At 40.9% G+C, this 27,965-nt stretch overlaps 1 protein-coding gene across 4 annotated transcripts; it reads right to left on the minus strand.

Moving 5' to 3' along the window:
- Positions 1-460: 460 nt before the first annotated feature.
- Positions 461-27,542, minus strand: sacs (sacsin molecular chaperone). Of its 4 annotated transcripts, XM_054742836.2 has the most exons (12): positions 27,417-27,542; positions 25,620-25,693; positions 25,290-25,398; positions 24,589-24,739; positions 19,318-19,408; positions 19,158-19,243; positions 18,496-18,607; positions 17,900-18,046; positions 15,774-17,259; positions 14,164-14,255; positions 12,855-12,881; positions 461-12,239 (listed from the first exon to the last, which is right to left on the minus strand). In XM_054742836.2, the coding sequence occupies exons 3-12, from the start codon at positions 25,310-25,312 to the stop codon at positions 691-693; spliced, it is 13,764 nt and encodes a 4,587-aa protein (XP_054598811.2). In that variant the 5' UTR covers positions 25,313-25,398; positions 25,620-25,693; positions 27,417-27,542; the 3' UTR covers positions 461-690. The 4 variants fall into 4 exon arrangements, with proteins under 4 accessions (XP_054598811.2, XP_015807463.3, XP_070399529.1 ...); XM_015951977.3 differs by lacking the exon at positions 12,855-12,881; XM_070543428.1 differs by lacking the exons at positions 25,290-25,398; positions 25,620-25,693; positions 27,417-27,542 and having other exon boundaries at positions 24,589-25,006.
- Positions 27,543-27,965: the final 423 nt, after the last annotated feature.

A 27,965-nucleotide genomic window follows, 5' to 3' on the forward strand; every position in this document is an offset into this window, starting at 1 on the left:
ATTCCCAAAAAGATTAACAAAGATAGAAACTTTCAGTTTAAAACAAACACACAACATGTTTCTATTCACAGTTGGATTCTCCCAATTTCCTGGACTGTCTAGTGCTACATGAGTGCGTCTGCAAGAACATGAGATTAAGAAAAAAGTGCTCTGTCCATAAACAGGTTATTGACTATGTTACAGGAAATGTACGACTTTTACAGAAATTAGCAGAAAACAAACAGAAAAGTACAAAAAAAGAAAATTTACAAACATGATTACATTTTGCATGTTGAGTAACTGAGAAAGAAGAACATATTTGACATGTTTTACTGAAACTGACAGATGTATTGTTTTAAAATTGTTTTCTTGTTTGTTTTTAGCAAGAAAATATACTATTTTGTGTTTTTATATATAAAGATAAAGTAAAAAAGTAGCATATATCTCAATCAAACTCAGAGCAGGTATTGTCAGTATGGGGACTTTGGTAAACAAAAACATATTGCTGAGGCATCTGTATGTACAGCATATGTAGGTCTGCAGACCAACATGTTATGGAAGCCATACATTTATCTAGTGTGCATGGGCCACTGCTCCACCGCCACAGATAGAAACTGCATATGTACCACAAGCTGCCAGCAATGTCTTTGTGATGTGTATTGCACACAGCGACAGGAGCTATTAAATCCATACTCCTATTTAGAAATGGCATCATATTTTTTGCTGCACAAAAGCTTCAAGCTTTATGATAATCCGTGCTGTACACTCCATCACTCTCATTGCCACCTCTGATGTGTATCTGTCATTGGGAATCTGCGGAAATGGCAGGAGGTCAGGGTAGCGAGTTCTCAGACTATCTACACCATATCCTTCGAGGATCTGAACATCACTGGCAAGGCCTGTTAAATGGGAATTGTACTCCTCCACTTTTTGGGCAAGTGCAGTTGGTTTTACATCCTTGTCAGACTTTCCTCTCACGGCATAGTCGGCAGCTATCAGTGCAAGTTTTGTGGCTAGGTAGCATTTAAAACAAACCCACTCATTAGCATTTTTATGAAGATCATTGCGAGCAGCAGAGTAGTTTGCTCTGGCTTGCCTCAGCCACCTGCGGGCCTCTACAGGGTTTCCAACCGTTTTAAAAGTTGGAGGTACAAAGAAACGATGTGAATGCGATGAACCTGCATAGCTTGTGTAATGTGCCCTGAACTGTTGTCTTTCTGACTTGTGACTAGTTGCTTCTTGGTTCCAGGACGAATAAAATCTTTGAAATGAAAATTTCTCTGACTGAAAACGAGTTGATGATGTAGAGAAAGATCTTCTGGAAGTCCTGTCAGTATTCTGCTGATCAGCCAAAGTCTGTTTCTCCATTCTATTGATCTCATTTTGCAAGTGCTTGAAAACTTCTGTGGCAACGTCCAGATTCTCTGCATTTTTATCTGGATGCCACTTGAGATAAAGTCGTCGGATGATCTTTTTTCTCTCCGTCTCTTGAAGCTTCCAAGCTTGTTCAACCACTAAGGTCACTTCTTTTAGGATCTCAGGCAATGCATGAAGCTTGAGCTTTTTAGGGCATGATTTTTGAGGAGGAGGTCGGAGGTTTTCTTTGCCGGAGAAGAGAGGAGGTAACATTCGTAGACCTGGGGATCGGCTTTCTGGGCTTGAAGGAGTTGGTGGAACAGTATCTTGGACATGGGTGCTTTCTTCTTGTCTTGAAAATTTATACAAGTCAAGGGAACTGACAATTTTATATTCACTGTAACCTATGTCAATCTGGAAGCATTTTCCAAGGAAACTTGTGTTTTCCTCCTCTTCTCTTTCTACTTCTTGTACAATGATAGCATAGGTATATGTGGGTTGATAGGATCCATATATGTCTCCTCCTTCTGAGTCTACAAGGTAACCCACATATTCTCCTGGATAGAAAACATTCATTGGATCCATGAGCAGAGTATGGTGTATCTCAGCTGGTATTGGGGTTCCTGGGAGGGGTAGCTCGAGCTTTGAGGGTTCCGTTGAGTCATATTTGACACCAAGATTGTCGAGTTTCTCTGTGATTCTGTAGATGTCATTGCAACCCAGCATGGCAATGAGATAGGATGTGTCAGAAATCAAATTGTCAGTTGCAGACTTGAGTGTCATAGCAAGTGCCAGAAGAAAGTTGATATCTTTGTTGTCAGAATGCTGGATGTAGAGATGAATCACAGCTGTCCCATATCTTTTCAGGAAAGCAAGAGTTTCACTGCGACTGTGTGGGATGGGACTGGATCCTTTCACTCTTAAAGTTGTTTGGAGTTTCTCAAAACAGGACACTTTGAGTCCTTCACAAAGTGCTTTACACAGACGTATGGCTTTTTCCTCATTCACAAGGTAAGCATTATCATTCTCATGTTTCATTATTCTGATCAAGCCTGTGATGAACTGTTCTGATGACAGCAGCAGTTGAAGGCGGCCTTGTAGAGAGCAAAGAGCTCCGAACTGACACATTTTTGGAGAATCCTCATCAAGCTGCTCTTCAAGAATGCTACTCAACAGTCTAGGTCTTAGTTTCTGAGGCAGCAACATTATTAGCTTTGTATGGAAAGCATGGTCTTTGCCCAGATAACATTGGCTCATGTCCACAAGCATCTGAACTCCAACATTACCCTGGATTCTGCTTTTGTAGTGTGGAGCATCATCAAATACTAAGGTGTTGGATTTTGATAGTCTACCATCGTGACTTGGCAGATAAAATATCAATTCTCTGAGACTCTCAAGGTCTTTGTGAATTTCAACTGGATCATTGTGAAGAGACTTGAACAATCCTGAAACAACTCTTTTCACGGTTCTCATTTCATTTGGGTCGAGCTGTTTTCCTTCTGAAATCCTGTAAATTCTCCACAGCACTTCAACATATTGTTTAGTTGACACAACATCCTCTGTGCCAAGAAGTTTAAAAAGTTGATGGAAGGTGCCAAGTTCTAGAGGTAATTTATACAAGTATGGCTTGAAATCAGATTCAGTATCTAAATTGATGACCACTTCTTCAGGTTTTAGCAATTTCCAGCCATCTTCAACCATAACAAAGGCCACCCCACGAAGTAGGTGCCGAAAATCTCGTTTATCTGCACTGAGGAACTCATATGTGGATCTTAAAACTTTGTTCCTTGTTTTTACCATTTCATCATCTGGATTGGATATGTTGCAGATGTTCCTGCAGTTGCTTATGACTTTCTCCAGTGGTGGATCCAAGTTAACACCTAGCATGCTCAGAACTTGGTCAAGCTGTTCCTGTCCAGTCATGGTGATGTCTTCTTGATCTGTTATGCTTGAAGGTGTAGCTTTTTCAGGTAGGATTGGACAAGATGTCCAAAGCAAATTTATAATGTCTGTCTGTTTGAATTTTGGGTTTACCTGAGACCCACTGAAGCGAATTAGAGGAAGTGTGCCACTCATTTCTTGGTATTGAGTATGAAGCTTGATAAGTTCTTTGGGAGCTCTCTCAGGGCAGAGAAACGGCACCATTGAAAGTTCCTTGAGAAAGGTTCCCTGGAACAGGTCTGTCCTTTCTTTGAAGATGTGGTTCAAAAGAACATCAACAATGATTTGCACTTTTTCTTGGGTCCAACTCTCTGTTTGGGCTTTGATGCTGACCTCTTTTGCAAACTGAAGAACTTGTTGCTGTGAAACTTCATGCTTGAGACCAATATTTCTCAGAAAGATTATCCAAGAGGTCAGCAACAGTGTCCCATTCTTTGGCTTTGTCACTTGCTCTACTTTCTTAAAAAAGTCACTTGGTATGAATGACTTTGCGGGTAACATAACTTCAAACACCTTCACTGTTTCATCGTAGAAAAACTTGGCTGACCTGAGTCTGTTTGAGGAGTCGTGAATAAACGATAGTCCCTCTAATTTCTCATAAAGCTGATCCTTCATCTTGCAAGACTCCTCAATGGACATAAGTCTCTCCTTCAAATAAACAACGTGTTCAGCTTTGGCATCATATGAAAGACTGTCAAATTTTGGCAGGAGGTGATGAAGATAAATTTCTAGGTCATTGATTGACACACATCCAAGGAAGGTGTACAGTTCTTTCAGTTGTGGACTATCAGCAAGAAATGCAAAAGAGGTTGTCTGGGTCCATTTTTCTATGTCCACAGTTGGGATACTTTTTGCAAGAACATAGTTTGCTGTGTAGTTTGCAATGCTGATGTATTTGCCACTAACTGACTTAAAGCATGGGAGCAGTTTCAGACTCTGTGCATCTTGTTGCGAGAGACTAGGCAGGTTGCAGTTAAAATACAACAGAAGAGCTTCAAAGTCCTTATCAGTCAGGTTTGCTGTTTTGAATGCAGATGTCTGAATCATGTACTCCATGGCTTTGAGAATGCTTGATGGATTTTCAATGTTTGCAGTGTGTTGTGCCAGTAAAGGCATCATTTGGTTGTCTTTACTACAGATTTTATTTACAGCAAGCTGGATGCACCCTGCCTTCATTAGAGTGTGAAAGACTTTGTCATTTTGGCCTTGTGGAAATATGGCTACATGCATCAAGCTTAGAGGAAGAAGCACGTCATGATCTGGGACAACAAGTTTCTCTCTTGCCATGAATTTGATTCCAGGTAGCAAAGCCCAGTCTTTCAGAATGTCAAGTACTGTGTCAAAGCTGGGTTTTAAGTCCACTTGATCTTCCTTAAGGGCTATATTCTCACTGACAAAGTTCCACACATTTTTCAGCCAAGAGTCACTTGGGAAGGTATCCTTCCATTTTACAGGGATCTTTGTTCGATATTCTCTAAGTAGAACTGACCCTAGCAGGTCACCAAAGCTGCTGATGTCAAAGTTCTTTGCAACACCTGCTCTCGACAACATCTTGCTGTACTTTATGTACAATGTGTTCATAAACATTTCTTTCCTTGATGGTATTAGTTCATGGTGTGTTGTCAGAAACTTTGGTCTCTTAGAGTCGAACACATGAAGCATGTTGTCCATTGTTATCGAGAGAGGCAAACCCTCTATTTTGACCTCCTCCTCTTCTACGTCTTTAAAACAGTAGTCAACTAGAAGCTTTAGATGATGAACTAGCTTAAAGTTAGACTGCTGGAGACGGCAGGGGAGTTTTCCAACATGACAAGAAGTGTCTGGGGATGAGAATGTGTGAAGAAAGTTGCGAACGTCATTTGGTGTTACATAACTGACTGGAATCCCTGCATCCTGCAAACACAAGTAGAGGTTTGCTGTTTCATCGCAACTGTGAATCAGGTTGAAACCAATATCAAGAAGAAGGGCTTTCAGCCTATAGACATTTTCAGCCACAGATTTCCTGGATGTTAAGTTGTATTCTGTGTTTTTCACGTGTTGAAGCTCATCTTGAAGCAGATTATCAAAGAAGGCTCTGCTTTTGTTTGTAGTGGACGTATTCACCCACGAAATGTAAATAACAGAGTGAACGTCAGAGTTGTCCATCTGTGCTGTTCTGACAACGGGAAGCAAACGCTTTAGATCAGCATGGATACAGTTATACACCGCTTTCACCAGGCAGTACCAATCTGGCTGTATGTCAAGTCGATTGGCTGGAAAGAAAAACAAATATTTTCGCAATGTATCTTTCACAACATGAAGAGGTGTTCCTTGTAATATAGTCATGGTGGGATCAGGACCTGGACAGTATCGTCGCTTTAGCTGAATCAGCAGTTCTACACAAGCTGGAGCTATAAGTGATGTCATCAAATTGTTATTCCAGTCACTCCTCACTCCTACTCCATTGTCATCCCTCCATAAGTTTCTTCTAGCTGAATCTAGGGCAAAATGCCCATTGACATGAAAAGGCAAGCCAGTCTCCAGTGAAAGGGGCAGAAAGCAGAAGGCTCTGTGGGGCTTTTTGTAGTTGTGGCTTACACATGCAGCCACACCTCCACGTGGAAACAGAGTTATGTCTTCATTTTTATGGGCTGAAATCACACTTTTTGAAACATTTTCAATGTCAGGGAATCCAGATCTGTTGCAGATCATCCATGAGGTCAAATTTCCATCCGTGTCCTCTATGTCCATTGTGTAGGTTATCTGTTGGACTGGGATAGCAGTGAGTTGCTTCTTTTTGGTAACGCTATCAATAACAGAGGCATGAAACTGTTTGCGTTTAAGTCTATCGCCATCTGTTATTTTAGCTGTCACAGAATACAGCACTTTAAGTTCATCAGATGAATTATCAATCTCACAGATTGATATTTTCTCCATGTGGTTGAGAAACATGAGTAGCTCTGCACCATCTGTTTTAAGCTTATCCAATAGGTTTTGGACCATTCTGTCAGACGCTGGTACAGAACTGATCTCTGAGGTCTTTGCCATATCTTTGGAGCGAATGGGGAATCTGAACATTGTGCTGCGTTCTAGTTTAAAATGAGCTCCCAGGTATAGATTCAAAACATCTGAAAATTGGGATCTAAAGTCAGAATCTAAGTCTCTGAACATTCTTCCAGGACTTACAGATGTAGCTCCAGGTGCATATTGTGCATGTGGATCAAAGATGCAGAGAATGTCATTGTTTGAGATGAAGGATGGGCAGTCAGTTATGTGATAGACAGAGTTAAATCCTATCCCATATTGGCCAGTTTTGCCTGGATTTGCCTCTTTTGTTCCTCTTCCTAGATTCTGAATACCTCGAATGTCATCCTCTGTAAATGGTTGATTGTTATATACACAGAGGGCGGGGCCCTGCATTGGAATCCATTTGTCATCAAATATTCTGTCTGTGGCGTGTGTTCTTGCATCAAATACAAAGTAGATTTCTGTGGCTTTGGCATCATCTGCGTTTTGAAGCAACTCTTTAAGCATTTCTTTCTCTGATGGATAGGCATTGAGGATGCTTTTAATTCTGCTTGTGAGTTTTTCTTTCTGTCCAAACTCACTGCCAAGAGGATTAAAGCAGACATTCGAAGCATATCTCTCCAATGCTTTGTGTCGTTTTGGGACTGCTCCTAATTTTACAGCAACTTCTCTTGGAATGTCCCCATGACAGTACTTCACAGAAGAGTCTCTGACTTTGATCCAAGGGCAGTCATTGTAGCAGAGAGATTTTGATGGCTGCAGCATTAGATTGCAGTCTGGTAACAAAATCCCACCATAATTTGCTTGGCAAAACTCTTGGTTCTTATCTCGTATTAAGCTCCATATTCCTTCACTAATGATTCTGCGACACATTTGGAAGTTTTCCTCAGTGAGAATCTTTCGTCCGCACCCTTGCTTCACCGCCTCAAGAACTGCTGAGAAATCCTCAACTTTGAAGCTAGGCTGAACACCAACACTTTCAAAGAGCTCACGGCAGCTGTTTCTGTATTTGTTTGGGAGCTGGTAAAGATGGGGAGCTGCCTCAAAATTAAGGTGGAAAGCAACTTTGGAGGGACTCACATAAGTGTTCTCCACCAAGATAGAGTTAAATGCTTCCAGTTCTTGAGTTATCTGAATTTTCATATTGTCATCCTGAAGCATTTCCTCATGAAGGTACTTGTAACAGGCATTTGTTATGTTTTCCTGATATAGAGTGACACCATCAAATGACTGAGAAAGTTTCTTAAGTTGATTGATGACAAGTTCAACTGGGGGCTTCCTTATTAGGCCTAGACCATCTTTCACAGCCAACGACATAGCACCGCAGCCTTTGAAGGATGGGGAATTCTCATTTAGGATTGGCTTCATCAAACACACTGTGTCCTGATGTTCAGTTGTGAAGAGTTCTCGAGGAGAGAAGATCGTCGTTGGGGAAAAGCTGTTCCCATGCCATGGTAACGAGAATCCTGCAGGTCTTGTCAGAAATGGAAGAAACTTGATGTCCTGTAGTGTCTCTAAGTGTCTGTCTGCTTCTGCATCTCTCATCTTCAGCTTCTCATCAATGAGACTGAGTAGTATACTGCTACGGAAGCATGCAGCTGTATGATCACAGTCATTGAGGTCAATAACAGAATGAGCTCGCTCAACTATGTCCTCCCACGATAGATCATCTTTAACCATGCCCAGTTGCACTAGCTTCACTAAACACACAGGGTTTACATAGTCTTTGGAGGTCCCTTCAGGAAATCTTCCATCATCAGCGATGTAAAGTTTAGCAACTCTACCCTCTGGGTGAATGAGTTTGGAAGGCAAAACCAGTTCTTTGGTGGGGCCAGAACAAGGGATACAAGGGGTGACTCGTAGAATTGATTCGAAGTCTTCCAGTTTCTCGTTTAAAACGTAATGCATCAGGGGATCTCGAAGCTCTTTATCAATTTCCTGTATGTGAGGAAAAAAGACGTCTGAAAAGAACTGCTCCTCTGTCAGTGTGTTTTCCATCAATTTTCCTTTACATCCAGCATCATCAAATCCCTCCTTCACCCAGTCAGGCAGTTCAACAGCACAGAGGTTTTGAGAGCCACTCTTCTTGAGGTATTTTAGGAATATCTTGAAAGCAGCAGGACCAATGTCTGGTCGGCAGAGTAAGGTGTCATCAAGAAATCTGACGTATTTGATTGACACCCAGGATTTTCCGTCAGAGAAAACCTTTCCATGTTCACGGTCACCTCCCTTGGCTATTTCTTGGTAGATGCCCTGGCTGATCAGAATAAAATCATCGTGTACCTGACTCGGATCCGGCCATGTTGCATAGTAGCTGTACTCAATCAGTTCTCCGTTTTCAGCCATTGACCGCAGCATTGTGAGTGCTGCTAAGTAGGCTTGAACAATGACATGTCTCATGAAGACAGAATTCCACTGTCCTTTGGTGTCAGTCTTCCAGATCTCTTTGCGGTTGGAAGTAACAGCAAAGCAGCCATTGATATGAACTGGCAAGCCTGTTTTGATTCTGAGGGGCAAATAACAAAATACTTCTCCAACTGGAGTCGCACTTGTCTTTACAGTCCATTTGCGATTACCTGCCTCGGAGAGAAGAACAGCAACCCCTCCACAAGGTACAAGTCCAAGTCTTTTTCCACTGTCACTAAGAGAAAACTTGAGTGCCTCGTTCACGTCCATGCATGAGCAAATGAGCCAGTTGGTGACCTCAACTGCCTTCTGGGGTATTTCATCCGTCAGTCTTCTTGTCTGGACACCTTTAGCTGCCATTTCAAAGTACTGATTGGGATCTTCCTCTGAACCTCGAAACAGCGGAGAGTGGAGATCAACAATGTGCTTGAACACATTATGAAACTCTTCCACCATAATACGTATGATGCAGCCAGATTTGGGTATGTCAGAGGGAACCTTATTGGTGCTTGCTACTTTCTTCATAACTTTTGCTGCAGATTTCAGGATGCTCAGAGGTCCGTATGAGGCTTTGCTTGACCAAACACTTTTGTTGATTGTGACAACATCCTGTGCACCTGCTGGGTTTGGTTCCTCATATTTCAGGTATTTTAATACCATACTTCCAACATGCTGAGTGAAAAGAATGAACCGATGTCCACATATGCTAAACTCGTCAACCAGAGAGTAGATATCTGTGGTATTGTAGTACAGACGACTAATCTCACTCACTGATGCCTCCTGCTCTGTTCTGAAGGGGAGTCTGAACAGAGTACCATTGTATTTGTAAGGTGAGTCCTGAGTTAAAGGCAGCTGGCAGTTGAAAACATTAATGAAAGGTCTGAACTGATTGGGAAATTTTCTCAGCCTTTTTTGCTGTTTGCTCCAGTTAATCTTGATCCCTGGATTGGACCTGTCTCTGATGTGTTTGCTGATGTGATTGATGTTTGGATCGAACATGATCATGAACTCCCTGCTCATTATGATTGGGATATCAGTAATGTGGTAAACAGAGTTGAAACCCAAGCCAAACTTGCCAACTTTGTCTGCTTCACATCTCTTCACAGATCCGCCAAGCCTTGTGATGTTCAGAAAGTCGGTGTCTGTGAACGTAGAATTGTTGAAAGACCACAAGGAAGGTCCATGGCAAACAATCATGCCAGGGTCGAGGAGATTCTCACGAATTTCGGTGTTTTTTCTCATGTCAATGAGGAAACTGCACTCTATCGCACTGGCATCATCAGCATTCTGGAGGAGCTCTTTAAAAATGTCTGCTACTGATGGATATTCCTCCAAGATGTTCTTTATCCTTACTGTCAGAGGTTCTTGTTGGCCTGATTGTTCAAAGCCAAGATTCTCTGGGTTGATCAGCCTTGTACTCAAACATGGTACTTTGAACCATTCTGCCGTTTTCATTGGGATGTCGTCATGAACCAGTATAATTGGTTCTGAGGCATCTTCAAGTAAGTCGTTTAAATCATCAACTTTGATGTCACAGTAGGTGCATTCGTGAATAGGTTTCATCACCAGTTTGCTCAGATCTTTGTAACAAAGAATTGGCACGTGCATATTAGTGTCCACTGGTATTTGATTGTTGTACAGCCATCTTAGGATGTTGATCAAAAGCAAGATGTTGTGCTTGCTTTCCTGCTTATTCATCTCTTCTTCACATCTTTTTTGAATTGTGGTGATGACATCAAACACGTGGTTTGGGACAACCTCTTCAACTGAGCCACAAAACTTGAAGAGCTTGTGAAACTTTCTCATCGTCTTGGGCAGAGAGTGCAGGTAAGGCTGCAAGTCTAGATCAGGGAGGGGTTTCAGGACAGTCTGGCCAGGTGATGAGAATGTCTTTCCAGTCCACACCCAGTCAAAAGGAAGTGATTTCATTGCTTCTCTTGCATCCTCAAGATGAGCCTGCATGAAGCCATAAATCTCAAACAAAATCTGCTGAAACTGATACCAGTCCTCTGTGGTAAATGCTTGAGATTTATGCCAGTCATTCACAGCTTTCAGGTGCTGCAGTACTTGATCCACTTGTGGCTCTATAGTGAGTTTCAGTGCTTTCTTCATACCTGCAGATGTGTGTTCAACCAGTGCCACTGAAGAACCCACGAGCACTGCATGGGATAATTCACACATCTCAGAGACAGAACAGATATTGAGAGAGTCTCCAACCCAAGCGAGGGATTTGGGGTACGTCAGGGGTCTTTCTTTGCATACAGGTACCCATTTCACTTTTAAGAGTGATGCCTGAGCATCTGCTGATTTTATCAGCTTGGTCTGTTTGTTAAGTATTTGCAGGAGTGTCTTTGCTTTTTTGATTATTAAGTCCCACTCTGGTTCGTTGCTGCTTTGCAGCTCATCTATCTTTCTTGCCACTTTGAGCACATCTTTTTCACTGACCTGTACCTCATTTCTAAGCCCCAGTTGTCTAAGTGAATGGAGGATATCAGGGGATGTATTGTATGTACTTGTAGGAAACCTGATTTCTTCTTCCATGTAAAAAAGATGCTGTAGAATCTCAAGTTCAGGGTCAAAAAGATCTGAGGCTTTTACAGACTTTCCACAAGGCAACTCGATGAATTTAAGTGCAGAGATCCACCCTATCACAGATGGATTTTCGTTCTTTAAGAATGACAGGTGTTTAAGAGCCCAAAGCATGATTTGGGTTGTTTCATCTTTTGAGTAAAATTCCCTCTCAATGTCCTGAATAATAATCTTCAAACATTCTGTTGTTTTCACCTGTTCAACGTTAACCATTTTGATGAGACGAATGGATTCTTCATCACAGCAAGCCGCAAGATTTTCTGACAGTTTTACATCTGGTGGGTACTTGGCTCTGTGATGCAAAGCTCTTGCGCCCCTCAGTGATGTGAACGATGAGGTACCTTCAGAGCAGGCTCCTACTTTCTCAAAGATAGAGAGATCGAGTAGGGTATGCTTTTCCCTCTCTGTGATGTCAGAGAGGCCTGCGAGAAAGTGTCTGAGCACAGTCTTTTCTGCCGCTGAGAAAGAAGCGACTGTGCTGGATAATTTTTGTGTTGAAAGTCTGTTCATGATCTGCAGAAGCATACCAGGAGAGCATGGGTGGATGTAATTCTTGAGCAAAGGGTGCTGCAAACACAAATCCAGCTTTTTTATCACGACTCCTCCAAGTTTTTCCACAATGCCAAGAAGGTTTTCAGGAAATGGTGCCTCTTCATCATCCATGTGAATTATGGGCGAGGGGGTTTTGAGACGAAGAAGTTTAGTTGTGTCCGTGCTTTCTTTAAGTGGCACAAGTGGAATCAAAGGCATGTCTTCAAAGGTATTAAGGTCATCTGCAAAGTTGATGTAAAGTTGCTTCCAAACAATCCTTAACCAGGAAACTGTAGGATGCTTCTGCTCTCGGTTTCCTGGTTCCCACTCAACGCTGAAGTCTCTTGTTGGCCAGGCTGTGGACAGGATCTCCTTGATGAGTCGAGCTGATCGTTCAGCGTTCAACACTTGCAGCTGAGTGCAGGGTCGTCCTGGGAAAATGACGATAAAATTGTCATCAGTTGATGTTTTTATTCAAAAATAATGCTACATATAGTAGATTTAATTGTCTTTTTCAAGGATGCAACAATTACAGGCAAAAATATAAATAATGCATTCATGCATGTTGTTTCAGTTTTCCATGGGGGGTGGGGGGGTGGGGGTCCTTTTTCTCATGATCCAACCCAGTGTTTTATTCAAAACATGTTTGGAAAACAAAGGACAGATGACAGGTTATGTGATTAGTTCCTGAAGAAACAAAACTGCTACACGTTCATGTTAAAATCAGCACACAGCTTTTAACACAATTCAGGAATGTTGGCTGCAGCATGTAAGTTATGACAGTTAACTTTATTAGTTTGTACCCATCCCAGTTCTTCTATAACAACTGTATACATCTCATGATCATTGATCCATTGCAGGAAGGAAATGTTGCAGGAAAATGAAAAGTAGTAAAATGTCAAAATGTGAGTGAAATGTTACAAGAAAAGGTTTGAATTTCAGTGTTTCTTTTAATTTGCCTGTCAAATCTGTTAGTTCCTTGACTGAAACCACACACTAGTTCTGGTTAATAATAAAAGGTACTTCACAGGTTTCGTAGTACCTACCTGAGCATCCCCAAAGAAACTGTTGCACTGTAATTCAAGAAATAGATTTAAGATAAAGAAGGAGAACTCAACTCCATCTCTGTCATAACTGAAGCAACACCATGATGATACTTCAAAAACTGACTTTGGGCTAAGAAATGAAGTGAGTGAATGTTATCATGTCTCTCCAGACATCATCTAATAGCAATGACAAAATGTTATTCACAGAATAACCGTTTAAAAGTCGAGAATAAAGATTTAACTGTTAATGCCATAACAGATTCATTAATAAGAATATGAGATTTTGTTATTAAAAACTAAACCAGCACCAATGCAACACCTCTCTAATTTTATATCAAAACTAAGACACAAAAAAATAAAATCCTTCAAATTTTTTTCTTTGGAGCATACAGTCGAATAATAATTATTATGATTGTTATTATCGTTATAAGACAACAACAGCAATAATAATAATAACATTAATTATTATTATTATTGCTGTTGTTGTTGCTAATAATAACAATAAGAAGAATCAATGAAAAGATAATGACTACAAATTATTTGTTAAATTTCACTTCAAGCACAAACTTTATTTTTTCTAAGAAAAGAACAAACTTTTGGATTTAAAAGAGTTGCATCCATGAGTGTGCACTGACAGCAAAACTGCTGTCTGTCCTTTTCTCTTCCGCCCATCTCAAGACCCCCACAATCCAGGGAATTTTATAAAGCCAATACGGAAGTGACAAAAATTGCAGTTCTATCCTCATCCACTAGGGGCGGCCACCAGAAGTGAGCAAATCCACATTGACTCCCATGTTAAAAATGCTAATTTCACAGCAGAAATAAAATGTTTACAGCCTGGATCAAAAAAAAACATTTTAGGTATAATTGATCTAGTTTACAGCCATGACAACTCTGAGGGGGGTGAACTTTTTTGTAACTCTTCTGTTTAAGTGGAATTAAATGCTTAAAATTCTGAATAATTAATGAGCATCAGAGCCACGTCAGAGTCAGAGTTAGCGCTAGGAGCAGTGCACCAGATTTAATAGCCAGCTGCCTGGAAGAGCTGCTGACTGAACACGAGTAGCTGCAGTATGGCTGAAATCATGAAATACAGTTTAAATAAAAGTTTAAATGTCAAACTCTCCCTCCTTATCAATTTTACCATATTAGTTTGTACTATGCATTAAGTTCAGATTCAGTTTGTGCTGCTACACAAATTCATCTAGTTCTTGTTGGATTAAATATGGTCTTTCACACACGTACAGTGCAGTACTTACAGGAAGCTACATGGATGCAATGTCTATTAAAAACAGATATGCTATATTACCTCTGCTTTTAGCAGCTTTCTTCAAACTCTCCATCACCGAGGGCTTTATGTTCTCCTGTATGAACCGATGCTCGAGTCCTGGGTACAGAGATCTTAAGACAAAGGAAAGAAAAACAAGTGATAAATATAATGATAAAAGCTGTTTTTATTATTATGAGTAAATAAAGACAAGCACAATGCCATGAACTTGACTCACAGTTGTAACGTACCAGTGGTCAAGTTTTCACCAACAAATTGACCTGAAAGTAACCTTTCATTTACAGACACAAAATCACCATCTGTCTGGCCTCCAAATCCCAAATAAAAGTTCTGCCCCGGTTCTTGTTACCGCAAAGACGCCATAACATCTTTGCTCAAGGCCTCATGCAGAAGTCAGACTGCTACATCCTCACTCTAAATAAAGTTCAAACTCCTCAAAGTTCCTACGTGGCTTTACAACTTATAAGTTGAAATAATCAAATGTGTTGAATGAACAAGATGTTAAATCAAATGTTTGAATAATCTGTGCTTTAATCAATATCCATACGCATACACATTATAATACGTAACATTCACTGCACACAAGTGCTTTAAAACATTCTCATTCACACAAAGAGTTAACCTCTCCGAGGATCTGACTGGAAAAAGGGACTTCTGAGGTACATTTTGGTAATGCCCTCAAACATATCAAATTCTGATTTTCCAAATTTATCAACAATGCGATTTTAATAAAACAGGAATTACTTCCTGATTAATTCAGTTTCTAGCTGACTCCCGATTTGGCCAAATCGGGGAAAAAGCATTTTTGAAACCGTCTTCTCCTTTGACCTCAAGTCAAAGCCTCTCGGCAACGTTGCGGGTGATATCAGACAAAACGGCTCTTCTGAGAGCCAAACAAACAGCCTTAGACGCAAACAAGCATTCCAGGTTCCTGTCGTCACCTGGAGAGATCTCAGACTAGACGTGTCCTAACACAGCTAATCTACGGGTTCCTGACACCGAGAGGTTCACTCCACCGGCAGTGTCCACCACGACCTACTGACCCCCTAGATCGCACGAGAATCTCCACACAAGGGTGCGTAGATTCGGCACAGATTGCGTTGGATGGTTTTATAAACAAATCTCTAGTTTAACAAACATACAGCCAAATTCTTTTACAACCCAGACTCCACAAACTCTCTCAGATACTTAAGAAAGGTTTTGCTAAAACATCTAGCTTCCATTCCAGCATTCTACACCTCACACTAAATCACTTCATATCCATTACATTACATATCATTATTCATACTTTGTCTTGCAAAATCATTTAGGGAAATAGAAATAAATTCATTTTAATAAATTATATACTTGACTCTGTCTGAATTAATACGAAGTGTGTTCAAGGTCCCTGAATAAGTAAAAGTAACTATAATCTTCTGATTAAGCATTCAAAGATAAATCAAGTTGATATTTCATATTTATATGGAATTATCACAACTTATTGATAATTTTGATACATATGTAGCCACTCTTTAACGCTACACACCACTTTACCATCATTGTGACGCTGTATCTCCCACACATAACCTACTCTAAGGTCCTGATGGAAATGGGGGTTTCAAGCATAATAATGTGCTTTATAGATTATGTACCTGGGGTACTCTTCAGATGCGATGTAAACAGCATCCTTTTCACTGACAGAGGAAGAAAACGTTGTAAAGGTCTCATCTTGCAGCGGCAGCAGCTCAAGTCCTATGAGATCGCTGTAATTGGCATCACTGAGCACAAACTCCAGCAGCATCAGTTTCTCCAGCGAGGAGCCTTTGGGTTTGGACTTTCGGATTGTCTGCCGCAGCAGGGATGGCGTTACTTTCTTCACGTCTGTTGACTTTACCATGTAGGCAGCCAGGACAGAGTCCACTGCAGCCGGCACCTTCGCCACCTGCATTTCTGAGCTTTGGAGGTAGTTGATCACCGTCTCTGAAATGTCGTTGTCCGAGTCCAGCTCTGAAAACACAACCTGGTTGACTCCAATCCAGCTCTCACTGAGGGAATAGATGACTGGCTGCTGCAGTAATTCTTGAAAGAGTGGTTGCAGAATGGGAGTCCAGCGAGACTTGACCTGCTTCGGGTCTGGCCATGCCCTATAAGTCTCTGTGGGGGTCAAAGGGAAGTCTTGGTCCTTTTTTGTCTGTACCCTAGTTATAGCTTCCATTATGAGAACAAAATAAGCCCTAGGGATGACAGTGATTATCAGCAGCTCATTCCACAAGGCAGCTGGATCCCTCCACTGGTCCACTTCCCTCCACTTGATACTCCTACGATTGTCCGTGAGGCCAAAGAAACCGCTGACATGAACTGGAAGCCCAGTCTCACTCTCTTCCCCTGGTGGAAGAGGTAGGAAACAAAAAGCCCGTCCTGAGAAACCCGACGTGGCTCCTTTGTCCTCTTTGTCGACCACAGTAAGAGGCAAAGCAATCCCGATTATAGGCATGAACTTCAAATCGTCTGCAAGAGAGTCCAACTCAGCACACATCCCTCTTCCCCCAACTCCGTTACAAACCAGCCACGTCATTCTCTGAGTCTCTTTAGCAGTTTCATCCAGAGTCTCTATGCTGACCTGGTAAGTGACGCATGTGATGGTGGAACTGGGAACTCCATTGCTGTAGCTGTCCACAGCACGACCCAATGTCTTGAGTGCATGTGGCCTTTCAAGCTTATCATCGGTATTCTCTGTTGCTGTAATCTGAAACAACATGCGTTCAGTACCGTCAGACTCTCGCACATGTAACGAGATCTTCTGAACACTTTTCAGAAACAGCAGCACTGTGTCTGCGTCAGCCTTAAAAGACTCAAAGAGTTCTAAAACCTTCTCCTTGTTGTAAATGTTGCTGCTGAGCTGGGAGGGTTTTACACGAAGGGGGAAGCGGAACAGGGTTCCTGGAAAGCTGCCATCCTTTAGAGTTTTCTCACAACTCCCAAACATCCCGAGGTGAGGTGCAAACTGGTCGGCTAGTTCTGTGATCTCCTTACTGTCCACCTTCAAATTCCAACACTGCCCAGACTCATTCACCCCAAACAGGGTCTGATGGGGGTCAAGCATGGCAATCTGGTCTCCACTAAATATGCTGGGAACATCTGAAACACAAACGCAAAAAACAAATACTAGTCCATCAAACACATGAACTTATTTGCTTTTTTTTTTTTTTACTAACTGGAATCATTTAAAGGGACAATGTTTAGTTTTTATCATTAATCTCTGGAAATTTCCATCAAAATGTTGTTGAAAATGATTTAAATGATGCCCAGTTGTTAAAAAAATTTGACAGCTTCTTAACGTATAACCATAAAAATCAGATCTAAAATTCATGGAAGCGGGTCTAAGTCTCAGGGTGACGCCATATTAGATGCCATGTTTCCTTTTACGGGAGCCCTTGAAGACAAAATGCATTTACTGATTTTTAACTTTTAAAGTAACAAAACTTTCCCCGTTCATAAACGTTGTTGTTTTACACATTTACTCCACTCGTTGCCAGTGATGAAAAGGAGTGTGATGTGCTTGTCATTTTGCTGAAGTTTGCACTTCCCAGGGCTTTTTGACACAGTTCAGCTTTGGCTGTGTGTAGACTAGCCATTAGCTCATCAGTCCTGCTAGATGGTTTCTCCAAACAGAGACCCTCCAGGATGCCATCTACAATAGGTAAACACTCGTACTGTCTTGAGAAAATAAACATTTAGTAAATAATATTACATGAATTATTTTCCTGATAATTCCCACCTGTAATGTGGTATACAGAGTTGAAGCCAATCCCAAACCGTCCAACTTTCAGTGGATCATCTCTCTTCCTGCTCCTCGCAATCTCCTGGATCCCATTCCAGTCCTCCACAGTGAACACAGCATCGTTGTAGACATACAAGGCTGTTCCTGCAAGTCAGCATCAACAAGCAAAGGAAATCCGAAGATTTACATAAAGTATAAGTAACAAATCATCTGTGATTTAAATAATCCAGATGTCTTTTTTTTCTAATCCTAATTTAAAGTCAAGTGAACCAGATTTGGTCACACCACATCCTCTAAAGCTCGTGCAGGAAATCCATGCCCCCCCCCAAAAAAAACCCACAACAACTTCAGATAACACAAGATCAGTCATGCTACAGTGTCAAATCCCCGTCAGTCACACGTGTCTATTATATGTTCTAGTGAGACTGTTCTACCACTAGATGCTGTTCATACGCATGGTCACAGCTGCTCTTACATTTAGGAGCATTTCTATGCACAAGTACAAGAAGGCGAATACGAGTAAAATGATTCAAAAATAAGAACAGATTTGTATATAAGTGCAGTTGAAAAGTGAGAGCCCTGTTTTTTATCACCTTGATGCTGAGCCATGTCAGGTGACCACAGGGACTCCACGCCGTATTCTGTCTCATCGTACAGAAACTTGACTTCTGTGGCTCCAGCATCCTCTGCATTTTGGATCAGCTCCTTCAGAATAAAACAGAACCGCTGAGTCATCCTGAAGGCAGGGTCACTGCAGTGAAACACAGCAGCTAATCGGGCAGATGCTTTTAACTAAAAGCAATGCACTAACAGAGAGGGAATAATTAGAATAGATGACTCAGTTTGGGGCTTAGGCCTTGGTAGTGGGTCGTTTTTCACAATACAGCTGACAGCAGCAAGTTAAGGTCAAAATAAATCAATGTAATTTGTATTTGTTCATGATTGACATGTTTAATCATTCTAAATACCAAAGTACTTTTGTTGTGTTTTTGTCCCCGTGAGAAATATCTACATCGGCTGTCTGTTGCTTATGGGCTCTTTGGCGAACTGCATCAATGAGCAAAAATGTAAAACTATCCCTAATGTCCTTATACGTCACTTCTAAGGAGCCAGACTCTCTTGTACTCTTTTTAAAGTGGTCATGATCAATCGTTCAAGGGAGTTGGTAAAAGACTAGACGAACACATGCAGATCTGAGACATATCTGTAAAAATGTCAGGACAAAAATGATGAGAAAAACAAAACCAGCACCTACTTTCAGAATCTGTCCACCTTCAGGATATCTTCTCAGGATATCCTTTAAAAACTCCACCAGTGGAGGCGTAGTCTGTCCAAACCTCCCTGTTACAGGCATGCTGGGTATAAGCTTCATGGTAATAAAAGCTGTTTTTATTGCAGAGACTATTTCCTTTTACCTCCTCCTTTTAGGCCTCTTCCCTCCAGAGTGAAGGACACTTCAGGACTCCCAGAAGCCACCAAGTTGCCAATCTTCACACTGTCATCCAGCTACGACAAAGCAACGTAAAGAGAGAGAACAACTTCACATACGGATCCAACCGATTGATTGAACCTTAAAGGGAAAGGTAAATGGTCTCAGACTTCTACAACCCCCCAAGGCGCTTCACAACACAATCAGTCATTCACCCATTCACACGCTGGTGACGATGAGCTATGATGTAGCCACAGCTGCCCTGGGGCACTCTGACGGAAGTGAGGCTGCCGAACACTGATGCCACCGGTCCCTCTGGTTATGATATGGTTGCTATGATAACCAATTAATAGTAAATAGTTAGGTTTTAAAAACTAGATTTTAGTTATTATTTTTCAGACTTTAAAGGGGTGACGTGTGCTACATAATTATGCACACACAAAAAAATACACGGTTCAAATCAATCATTAAAGGTGTGGTTCACTTGTTTAATCAATATATTTGCAGTGGTCTCTAATAGGAATCAATGCCTTTGTAAGTCATTCTCGGGGTACAAAAAGGCCTGGTGTGCATTTTCTAGGATCTAGAAGGTAGCCAGATCAGAGAAGAGCGTCAGATGACGGGAGACTTATTTTCTGATATTTGGACATCTCGCCTCTGATTGGTTAACAGCAACGCGACTCTACCACTGACTCTGCTTGCTTTGCAACACTGATGTTTTATCTCCACAAGTAACACAACCCTGGAGGAGTTTTGCCATGTGGTGGTGTTGCCAATGCTAACAGTTAGCTTCTACTAGACGTCCTCTGCTGTGTCCTGGACGCTAAACCATCAATAGCCTTCCCTGTCACGAGTCAAGATGGGTGAGTCCAAGAATGTTAAGTGACAGTGTGACGTAGATCTGTGAGGCTTTTCAAATCCTAGAGTGTCACCGTTTATTTTCTATCAGAAGCTAATGCAGGAGACAGGAGTAGGTAGGGCTGGGCAATAAATCGAAAATTTATTATCAAAATTCCTGACTCTAATCGAGATAATGTTTCCCATGTCAATAAATTTGATAATAAAAAAGAAAAGGTGTGTAGGTTGGCAACGTTCACGTCCCTTTAAGAAGCTGCACCACCTTAAGTCACATGAAAATGTGACTCAACAATACATGTGACAGCTCCATCTAGTGGACAACTTTTGTTTCTGCACATATCTGTAGTTATCGTCCATTTATCTTTATGGAGGTGAAATCCTCAATATATCGTGATATTGATTTTAGGCCTAATCGCCCAGCTCTAGGTGTAGGAGACTTTTTTCATGCTCAGCCTGCATTAAATACTCAAAGTGACTGATTATAATTAGAAATAATCATTAAAAAAGGTTTATCAGTAAACCACGTATTTCTAAACCACAAATAAATGTCGCAGTTGTGCTAATGAAAAATGTGTGTAAACTGTGGACTGTGACTATAAACTAATAAAACAATAGCAACATAAAATGATAAAATTTGATTTAGGACGATTACAATTTGAGGAAATTGTTCCAGAGGCCAAACAAACTATGAATATTATAACAAATGTTACTTTCGCTATAAGAGCTAAAAAAAAGCTGTCTAAACTATCCAAAGCCATCAATTTCACAAATACAATAAACATTCTTGTCCAATTAGAATCAACTTTTCTACATTACTGAGGACGGCTAAAGCAGTTGTGGTAAGTTTACTGCACACTGGATGATAGAAAATATTTTTCCTGGTGCATGTTTCAAAAAGAATCAATGCAGCAGTGAGTCGGAGTCGACACCCGGCCTTACGCTGCTCAAGGTGACACAGCAGCGACTCCCACTGCAGTCAGCACTCTTTAACAGGCTGCACAGAGGACCGAGTGCAGATGAAAAGCCTTCAGGCATGCACCTCATCATGGTCACTGAACTGTGACATCATCACCAAACAGTTTTAGACAAATGACTTTAAGTCTTCAGAGACACATTCATATTTAATACGAGAAGTAGAAGCTGACAAACAGTTGAGGCAGTAAGGTATGATGGTACGCTAATCATGCAAAATGACTGCAACACACATCATTTCATCATCAGAATCCTTCTATTTAGAATTTACAAGCAATGCCAAACCATTTACAACCCAGAAAATGTCCACATCACAAACTCAAACATCTGTTTTTTTTTTCTCCAGCTGTGAATGCCTAGCAGCAGTTAAAAATCCTACACTTTTTGTCATGGTCTGCGTCTGCGTCTCCCCTCATGTGTCTCCCTGCGTTCTCCATCCCTCTCTAGGTTCTCATTTTGTGTCTCCTAGCGCCCTCATGTGTCCTTGTCTGCATCTTCCTCATGTGTCTCCTTGTGTCCCTCATTTGTCCCCGGATCTTCAGCCCTCTAGGTTGCCCTCCTCAGGTATACCCCTCCCAGGTCCTGTGCTCCCGTGGTCCCCTTTAGTCACGCCCCTGTAGTTTGTCTTTCTGTAGTGTTTTCCTTTAGTTTCAGCTTTCCCCTTAGAATAGTAGTTATGTTTGCCGCTCTTCTGGTCTTTAGGTTTTACTCTTAGGTCATTGTCCTTTAGTTTCAGCTGTTCATGATTTTAGTCTCTTTAGTGTGTTTTTCCCACCAGTGTTTGTGGTTTTCCTGCCCTCTTAGAATATTAGTTATGTTTGCTGCTCTCCTTGTCTTTAGTTTTACTCTCAGGCCATGTTAGTTTCCTCCCTGATTAGTTAATTGAGTTCACCTGGTCTCTCTCTCCCCACACACCTGCAGCTCATCTCCCTCTCATCCTCCCCAGTGTATAAAACCCTGTCTGTGTCTCATTTTGTTGGTCCATTGTTTGGTGTCAGTTTTGTCTCATTCCCTCTCTTGACGCTACGTTTTGATATCTCCAGGTCTGCTCTTTAAAGGAGCTCTTAGTCTCTAGGTCTCTAGGATTTTGGATTCATGTTTTTGGCTTCCTGCCCTTTTTGGATTATTTTTGTTCCCATCAAAATAAAAGGATTTTACTTTAACTCGCTCCTGCCTCGTGTCATCTGGGTTCTCTGCATTTTGGGTCCAGACCTCCTCCTAGCTCACATCGTGACACTTTTTCCTGGTCTTTAAACTCACCCTCTCTAAGTTAATTCCTGCGAACAATAATCTCATTTTGAATTAAAGAAGCATGTCTTTTCTGTTTAACAGTGTTCCTTGGCAAAGGTTGTCTTTTTAAATGTCTTTGTTTTTAACTTCATCATGCTGCTAATAAATAATAAAATCAGTAATCTAAAGTCTATATTACAGATGCTGTTTCGAGTGTTTTTCCATATTTAGGTAAAGTCGCTGAAAGTGTTATCATTTAAAAGCATCTCAGATACGGCCCGACCGATATGCTTTTTTTGGGACCGATACCGATATAAAACTTTTAACAAAGGCCGATAGCTGATATAATGGCCGATAAGTCTCCCTCACAAAAAAGAAATAAAAATAAAAATTGTCTTAAGCTTAAACCCTTCATTCTCTGCCTTTTTGATGCAAACTTATTTCTCTATTACACACCAAAGAACTGTCTCAATAACTCACTCGGGTTTCCAAGTAATGCAAATAAGATTTATGTAGCAGGTCTCAAAAACAACAGAACACACAAACTCAGTCACAGCATAAATCTAACATTCAAGTTTTTTCTTGTAAACTGTGGTCTCCACTAATACATTTTAACTTAAAGGAATATTCCACCACTTGGTAAAGTTGTGTCTTGTTAAGATTCCCCAGAGTTAGAAAAGTCAGAAAAAGCATTTTATAACCAGCCCAATATGATCTGGAAGCAGTTGGTTTTCTTAGTTTAGCATCAAACAATGTAAGTGAATTCACACACATTGTAGTGTTTTTTATGTAGGTGAATGCAAGCCTTCCCTTCCATCGCTTTATGCTAAAACAACTGGTTACAAAATGTTTTTTCTGACTTGGCTAACTCTGGGGAATCTAACATCACACACAAGTTTAGGGACAGAAGATCCCTATAAGAATATTAAAATAATAAAAATGCAGCATAAATAAAATGTAACACTCTGTGGAAGTTAACGTGGAGAACTTATTCACCCTGGACAGGAAATAATTGCACATAAGAAACATAAATAAGAATAAATAAATAAAAGTTCCAAAACAATAATTTGTGTTCAAAGTTCAAAGGAGTGGAGCCACACAACATGAGTTCATAAAGCTGGCGCCATCTGCTGGACAGGTAGCGCAATATCAGCCATATCGGCTGTCTTTTTGGCCGATTGCCGATACTGTTAATGACCCCAATATCGACCGATAATAACGGCCGGTCGATATATCGGTCGGGCCCTAATCTCAGATGAACAATTGTTTTTTTTTAAATGTGCACTTCTCAGTAAAGAACAGCATCTGGTGCAACCTCCATGTTTTACTGGCTCAACTAGAAGGACCCAACTACTTAAATACACACTGGCCTGGGCTGGAAATAGTGTCATTATTTTACTCTGGGGTGGGTTAAGACGAAAGCACTCACATACTTAATTTTATCCGGTATTATATATGTGATAGTAGCTGGTTGGAGGGGTATGAAGCAAATATCCTCATATGAGATGGGGGAAGGAGGGGGCAGGAACTGTCTATCACCTGGCGCCTTCAATCAACAGAGCTCCAGGACAACGGGTCAGCTGCCTATAGTCAGGCTGTTTGCTGAGTGAGTTGTCACACGCTACTTCACAAGAATCATACAGGAAGTTAAAATTATCCCAACATGGAAACACAACTCACCCACACAAAGGATTTCAGTGTTCTGTGTCTGTGGTGTTTGTTTTTAAATGCAACACTGATCAATAGCCGGGGGTAGATCAATAGACCACTGCACTGATTCATGGTGACCTTTGGTATGCTTACATCAGTGATGAGATCAATAACCCCGGAACAACTCAATTACTGGAAAAGAGAAACACGTCAAATATGAAGGGAGTCTCGAGGCACATCCAATAATGGAAGGGCATCTAGACTCCCCTTCCTACTCCGGGTGTTGCATGGTTTTATCAGAAAAATGTGACGCGGCCTCAGAGCACCACTGCTGTTGCTTCCACTTAATGACGCAGCAAAACCATTCTAAGTTTGACAGGGGGTATACAAAGAAACCTGGAGGGCGTGTTCAATGGGTTTTGCTTTGGTTCCTTTAAAATAATCAAAAACAATCACAAACCAATAAACTCCATGCTAAGAACCAAACATTTTTGTTTATATGTCTTACTAAAATGAAGCCATGTCATTATTTTATTAAACCACTTACCATCCTCCTGTTGTGAAGCAGGCGTTGCTCTTTGATGGGGAGGTTAGTCTCCTCGTAAAGCAGCTGTTTGACATCATGGACAGATGTGAAGGGGGACACCTGGTAGGACCTTAGGCCAATGCACTCGTGATGAACTTTCACCCATGGCAACCTAGAAAAAACAAGTAAATATGACTGTTGTGACTTTTCCATAAAGTGATGATTGAATCTGTGGAAAAAGCTTCTTACTGTAGTTCAGGAGCAGATAAGGTTGGGTGTTAAATTTGATCTCTACTGCGGAGGACGTGAGAGCCTTACTTACAGTCATTGATCAGATCTCAGGCTGGAGGAAACATGAGCATGGAAGGTCCCATCACGTGGGACATTCGCTAGGGGTGTGGGCATAATGTATCTTTTTGTACAAGGAATCAAAATGTATCAAATGTGCCATATAATACAGACAAGTTTGCAACAAAAAAATCTTGATATTCTTAATAATTAATGCACCAGTGCAGTGACGTGTAGACGAGTGAATTCACTAGAGCAGGGTAGGTGTGGCTCCTGCAAGGGATGGTTAACATCCTCCTTAGCACATAAAACCACATCATCAGCCTTAAAAAGTGACATATAAATGCAATTATGTTGGGTATTTCAGGTCCGAACTTCCTGAACAGTAAGAGTGTATAAAGAAGGGTTTTAGGAATCACACATGATGAACTCACCAGAGGTCTGGACAGCTGTCCATGTCGTTGCTGCTTTGAGTCCCAGCACAGGCACTTTCATCGGACTATCTTCTCCACCGAGCACAGGGATAGTGCAGCAGGAGAAGGGCTGTGACAAGATAGGACACCCGTTATTTTCCAATGAAGCTCTGCGTTCAGCTATAAATAGTTAAGTACACTGTAACGGTGTTCTCTATATGTGTATTTCATACAAAAAAGACATTTAAAAAAACAATATGTTCTGAAAGCGCCTCGGGAAACCTGTCAGCCGCACACAACCGGTCTCTGGTGTTGTATTTAGCTTCGTTCATCCCAACAAGCAGCACTCACTTGTTTCTGTCCTCTGCGCGCCGTTTTCCGTCCCACTGTCAAAGAGTTCACACATTTCACAGCTGCCCGACTTCCTAGAAAGAACATCAGCAACAAAAGCAGGCGACATGGTTATTTCCCTCCAACATGTCAACTCCTTCAAAGGCCATGTTCTAATAATAATAAATTACACCGAACGTAAGAGAGAGCAAACGCCGTTATGACCGGAGCAAGATGATTCCCTGTCGATGACTTCCGGTGTCGTACTAAAATCCCGTCAGGGAGACTGTTCAGGGTCAAACATGTTTTGTAGGTCAGACGACAGCTAGCCACTGAGTTCCCCCCTAAACGTTACGGCTCTGTTGCTCTACTACACTGATTTAATTCATTTTTATCAACCCAAACCTACTGACGGTGACAAAATTAGTCCGCGCGTGCGCACTACGCTCTCTGTGTTGATCTCTTAACAGGATTTCAAGCGGAATATAAGTGTTTGTTGTTGTTTACCCATCTATTTAGAGTCAAAAGTCACGCTCAGATTTTCTCCATCTTTAGTGTACGGATATTTAAAAATGAGTGTAGCCTACTTCGGTGCCTTGGATTTGCATAGAAGTGGTAAATGTATTTTATTATATTGTCATTAATGAATAAATTGTCTGAATTAAATTCACATACATACACATACATGTGTGTGTTAAAAATATGAATAAAAATCAATAATAAATGACAAAAATGTGACCCATAAAACGGGCTACCTTGCATTATCACCGAAATTATTTTCCAGGTTCTTCTGAAATCTTGCAAATGCGATAAAGAAATTGAATTATCTATTTCTTCACAAATGTAAGCTCAAGTTTGCACACATTTCCCCAAAGACAGATTCAAAAGCTACGGTATATAAGAACTTTATCTCACTGGATGAAAACCACATATTTCTGTGGTTATTTCTGGCCATCTTTTTGGAAGGATTAGCTTTATATTGACCAAACTTATGCTGAAATAAACGTTTCTCTTCCTCCAAACATGGAGGAATGTGCACAAAGTTTTTTTTCTGCTTGCTTGTTTTTCAAGGATAATTTACAAATGGCAAAAGTCTAATTTGACAAATTCATAATAGTCCCAGTATTCAGATAATTAAAAAAACCTAATCCGGCTATCATGGTTAAACTTTAAAAAGCCTGCTTTATTTAATTATTAAAAAAACATAACATGAACCCCTGACATTTGTTAAACGGAAGGCAGGATTGGACTTCCACGTGGTTGAATGACACTGCTGAATTCTGGGAATTGTAGTAAAAAAGCCAGAACGCCACTGCAGTCAAGATGCGCATATCAACTTTCCCGGTGAAACTCAGTGGGTCAAAGAGAGGGAACTTTTCCAAGATTCATAAGCCCTAAAACTTAATTAAAAATGTCATGCTTTGACATATAACAGAATAAATAAAACACACAAAATGCATTTGACTCCTTAGACTGGTTTGAATAATTAATTGTTGGGAGTGTGGAGGTGCGTATTGGCCTATTTTTTGTATAATTAAAAATACTTTACACACACACCACACACACACACACACACACACACACACACACACACACATTTAAATATGAATCAGGACTGCAGCAGGAAAATGACATCATCACATGAAAGTCAAGAACTCCCACCTTAAAATACACGAAATGCTCAAAAATGATGCAGCCTGCTGTACACCAAGGATGCACATTCATTATATGCATTATAATTGATGAAAACGGACACGCAAACCCCCACTAATGATCTAAATACTGTGGAATGACATGACATTTTCCAAAAACACCTACCACGATATTAGTCCTCCAGCTTAAATCCTCCAAATGAGTAAAAATCGTGTGTAGTCGTGAGCCAGGTTTGAGTTTCCTAAGCAAAGTCACATCTCCTGATGTCCCGTAGCCCTATCATGATGCCGCATTGGAAGAAGAGTATAACACTCAGCATCAGCAGCCTCTCTGTCCTCCCTTCTGCGCTGCAGCGGAGAGCAGAAATTTCTTCTGATGACTGTATCTGGTCTAAACCCTTAGTGATCGTAGCTCGAGGAGATGCAGCCTGAATGTGTGATTTCCGTGAGCCGTGAAGACATTTGGACAGTTTCCTACTGCAGGTCGCTTAAAGAGACAGTTCTGTGAAATTTCAGGCCGGGGCGATGACTCACAGTGGACGAGTGGAACAGACCAGAACACCTGATTTAATTAGAACAAATCAAACAAGATCAAACTTGTAAATCATCACAGTTATCTATTAATATGAAATCAGTTGTAATTGTTCATTTTTATCTCTAAACGTAAAGTTAACACATGTTAAGATGCAATTTTACCGAAAATTCAAGTACTTAA

Source organism: Nothobranchius furzeri, chromosome 13 (genome assembly GCF_043380555.1).
Source record: "Nothobranchius furzeri strain GRZ-AD chromosome 13, NfurGRZ-RIMD1, whole genome shotgun sequence".
Classification (NCBI taxonomy): Eukaryota; Metazoa; Chordata; class Actinopteri; order Cyprinodontiformes; family Nothobranchiidae; genus Nothobranchius; species Nothobranchius furzeri.

Excerpts from the sequence above, each read along its gene's own strand:
- sacs (XM_070543428.1), bottom strand. The coding sequence starts at position 24,780 with ATGGAAAAGTCACAACAGTCATATTTACTTGTTTTTTCTAGGTTGCCA. Across the intron at positions 19,244-19,317 it reads AAGAGGCCTAAAAGGAGGAG|GGAGGTTTGGACAGACTACG; the intron begins GTAAAAGGAAAT and ends TGCCTGTAACAG. Across the intron at positions 18,047-18,495 it reads TGACATGGCTCAGCATCAAG|GAACAGCCTTGTATGTCTAC; the intron begins GTGATAAAAAAC and ends GCTGACTTGCAG.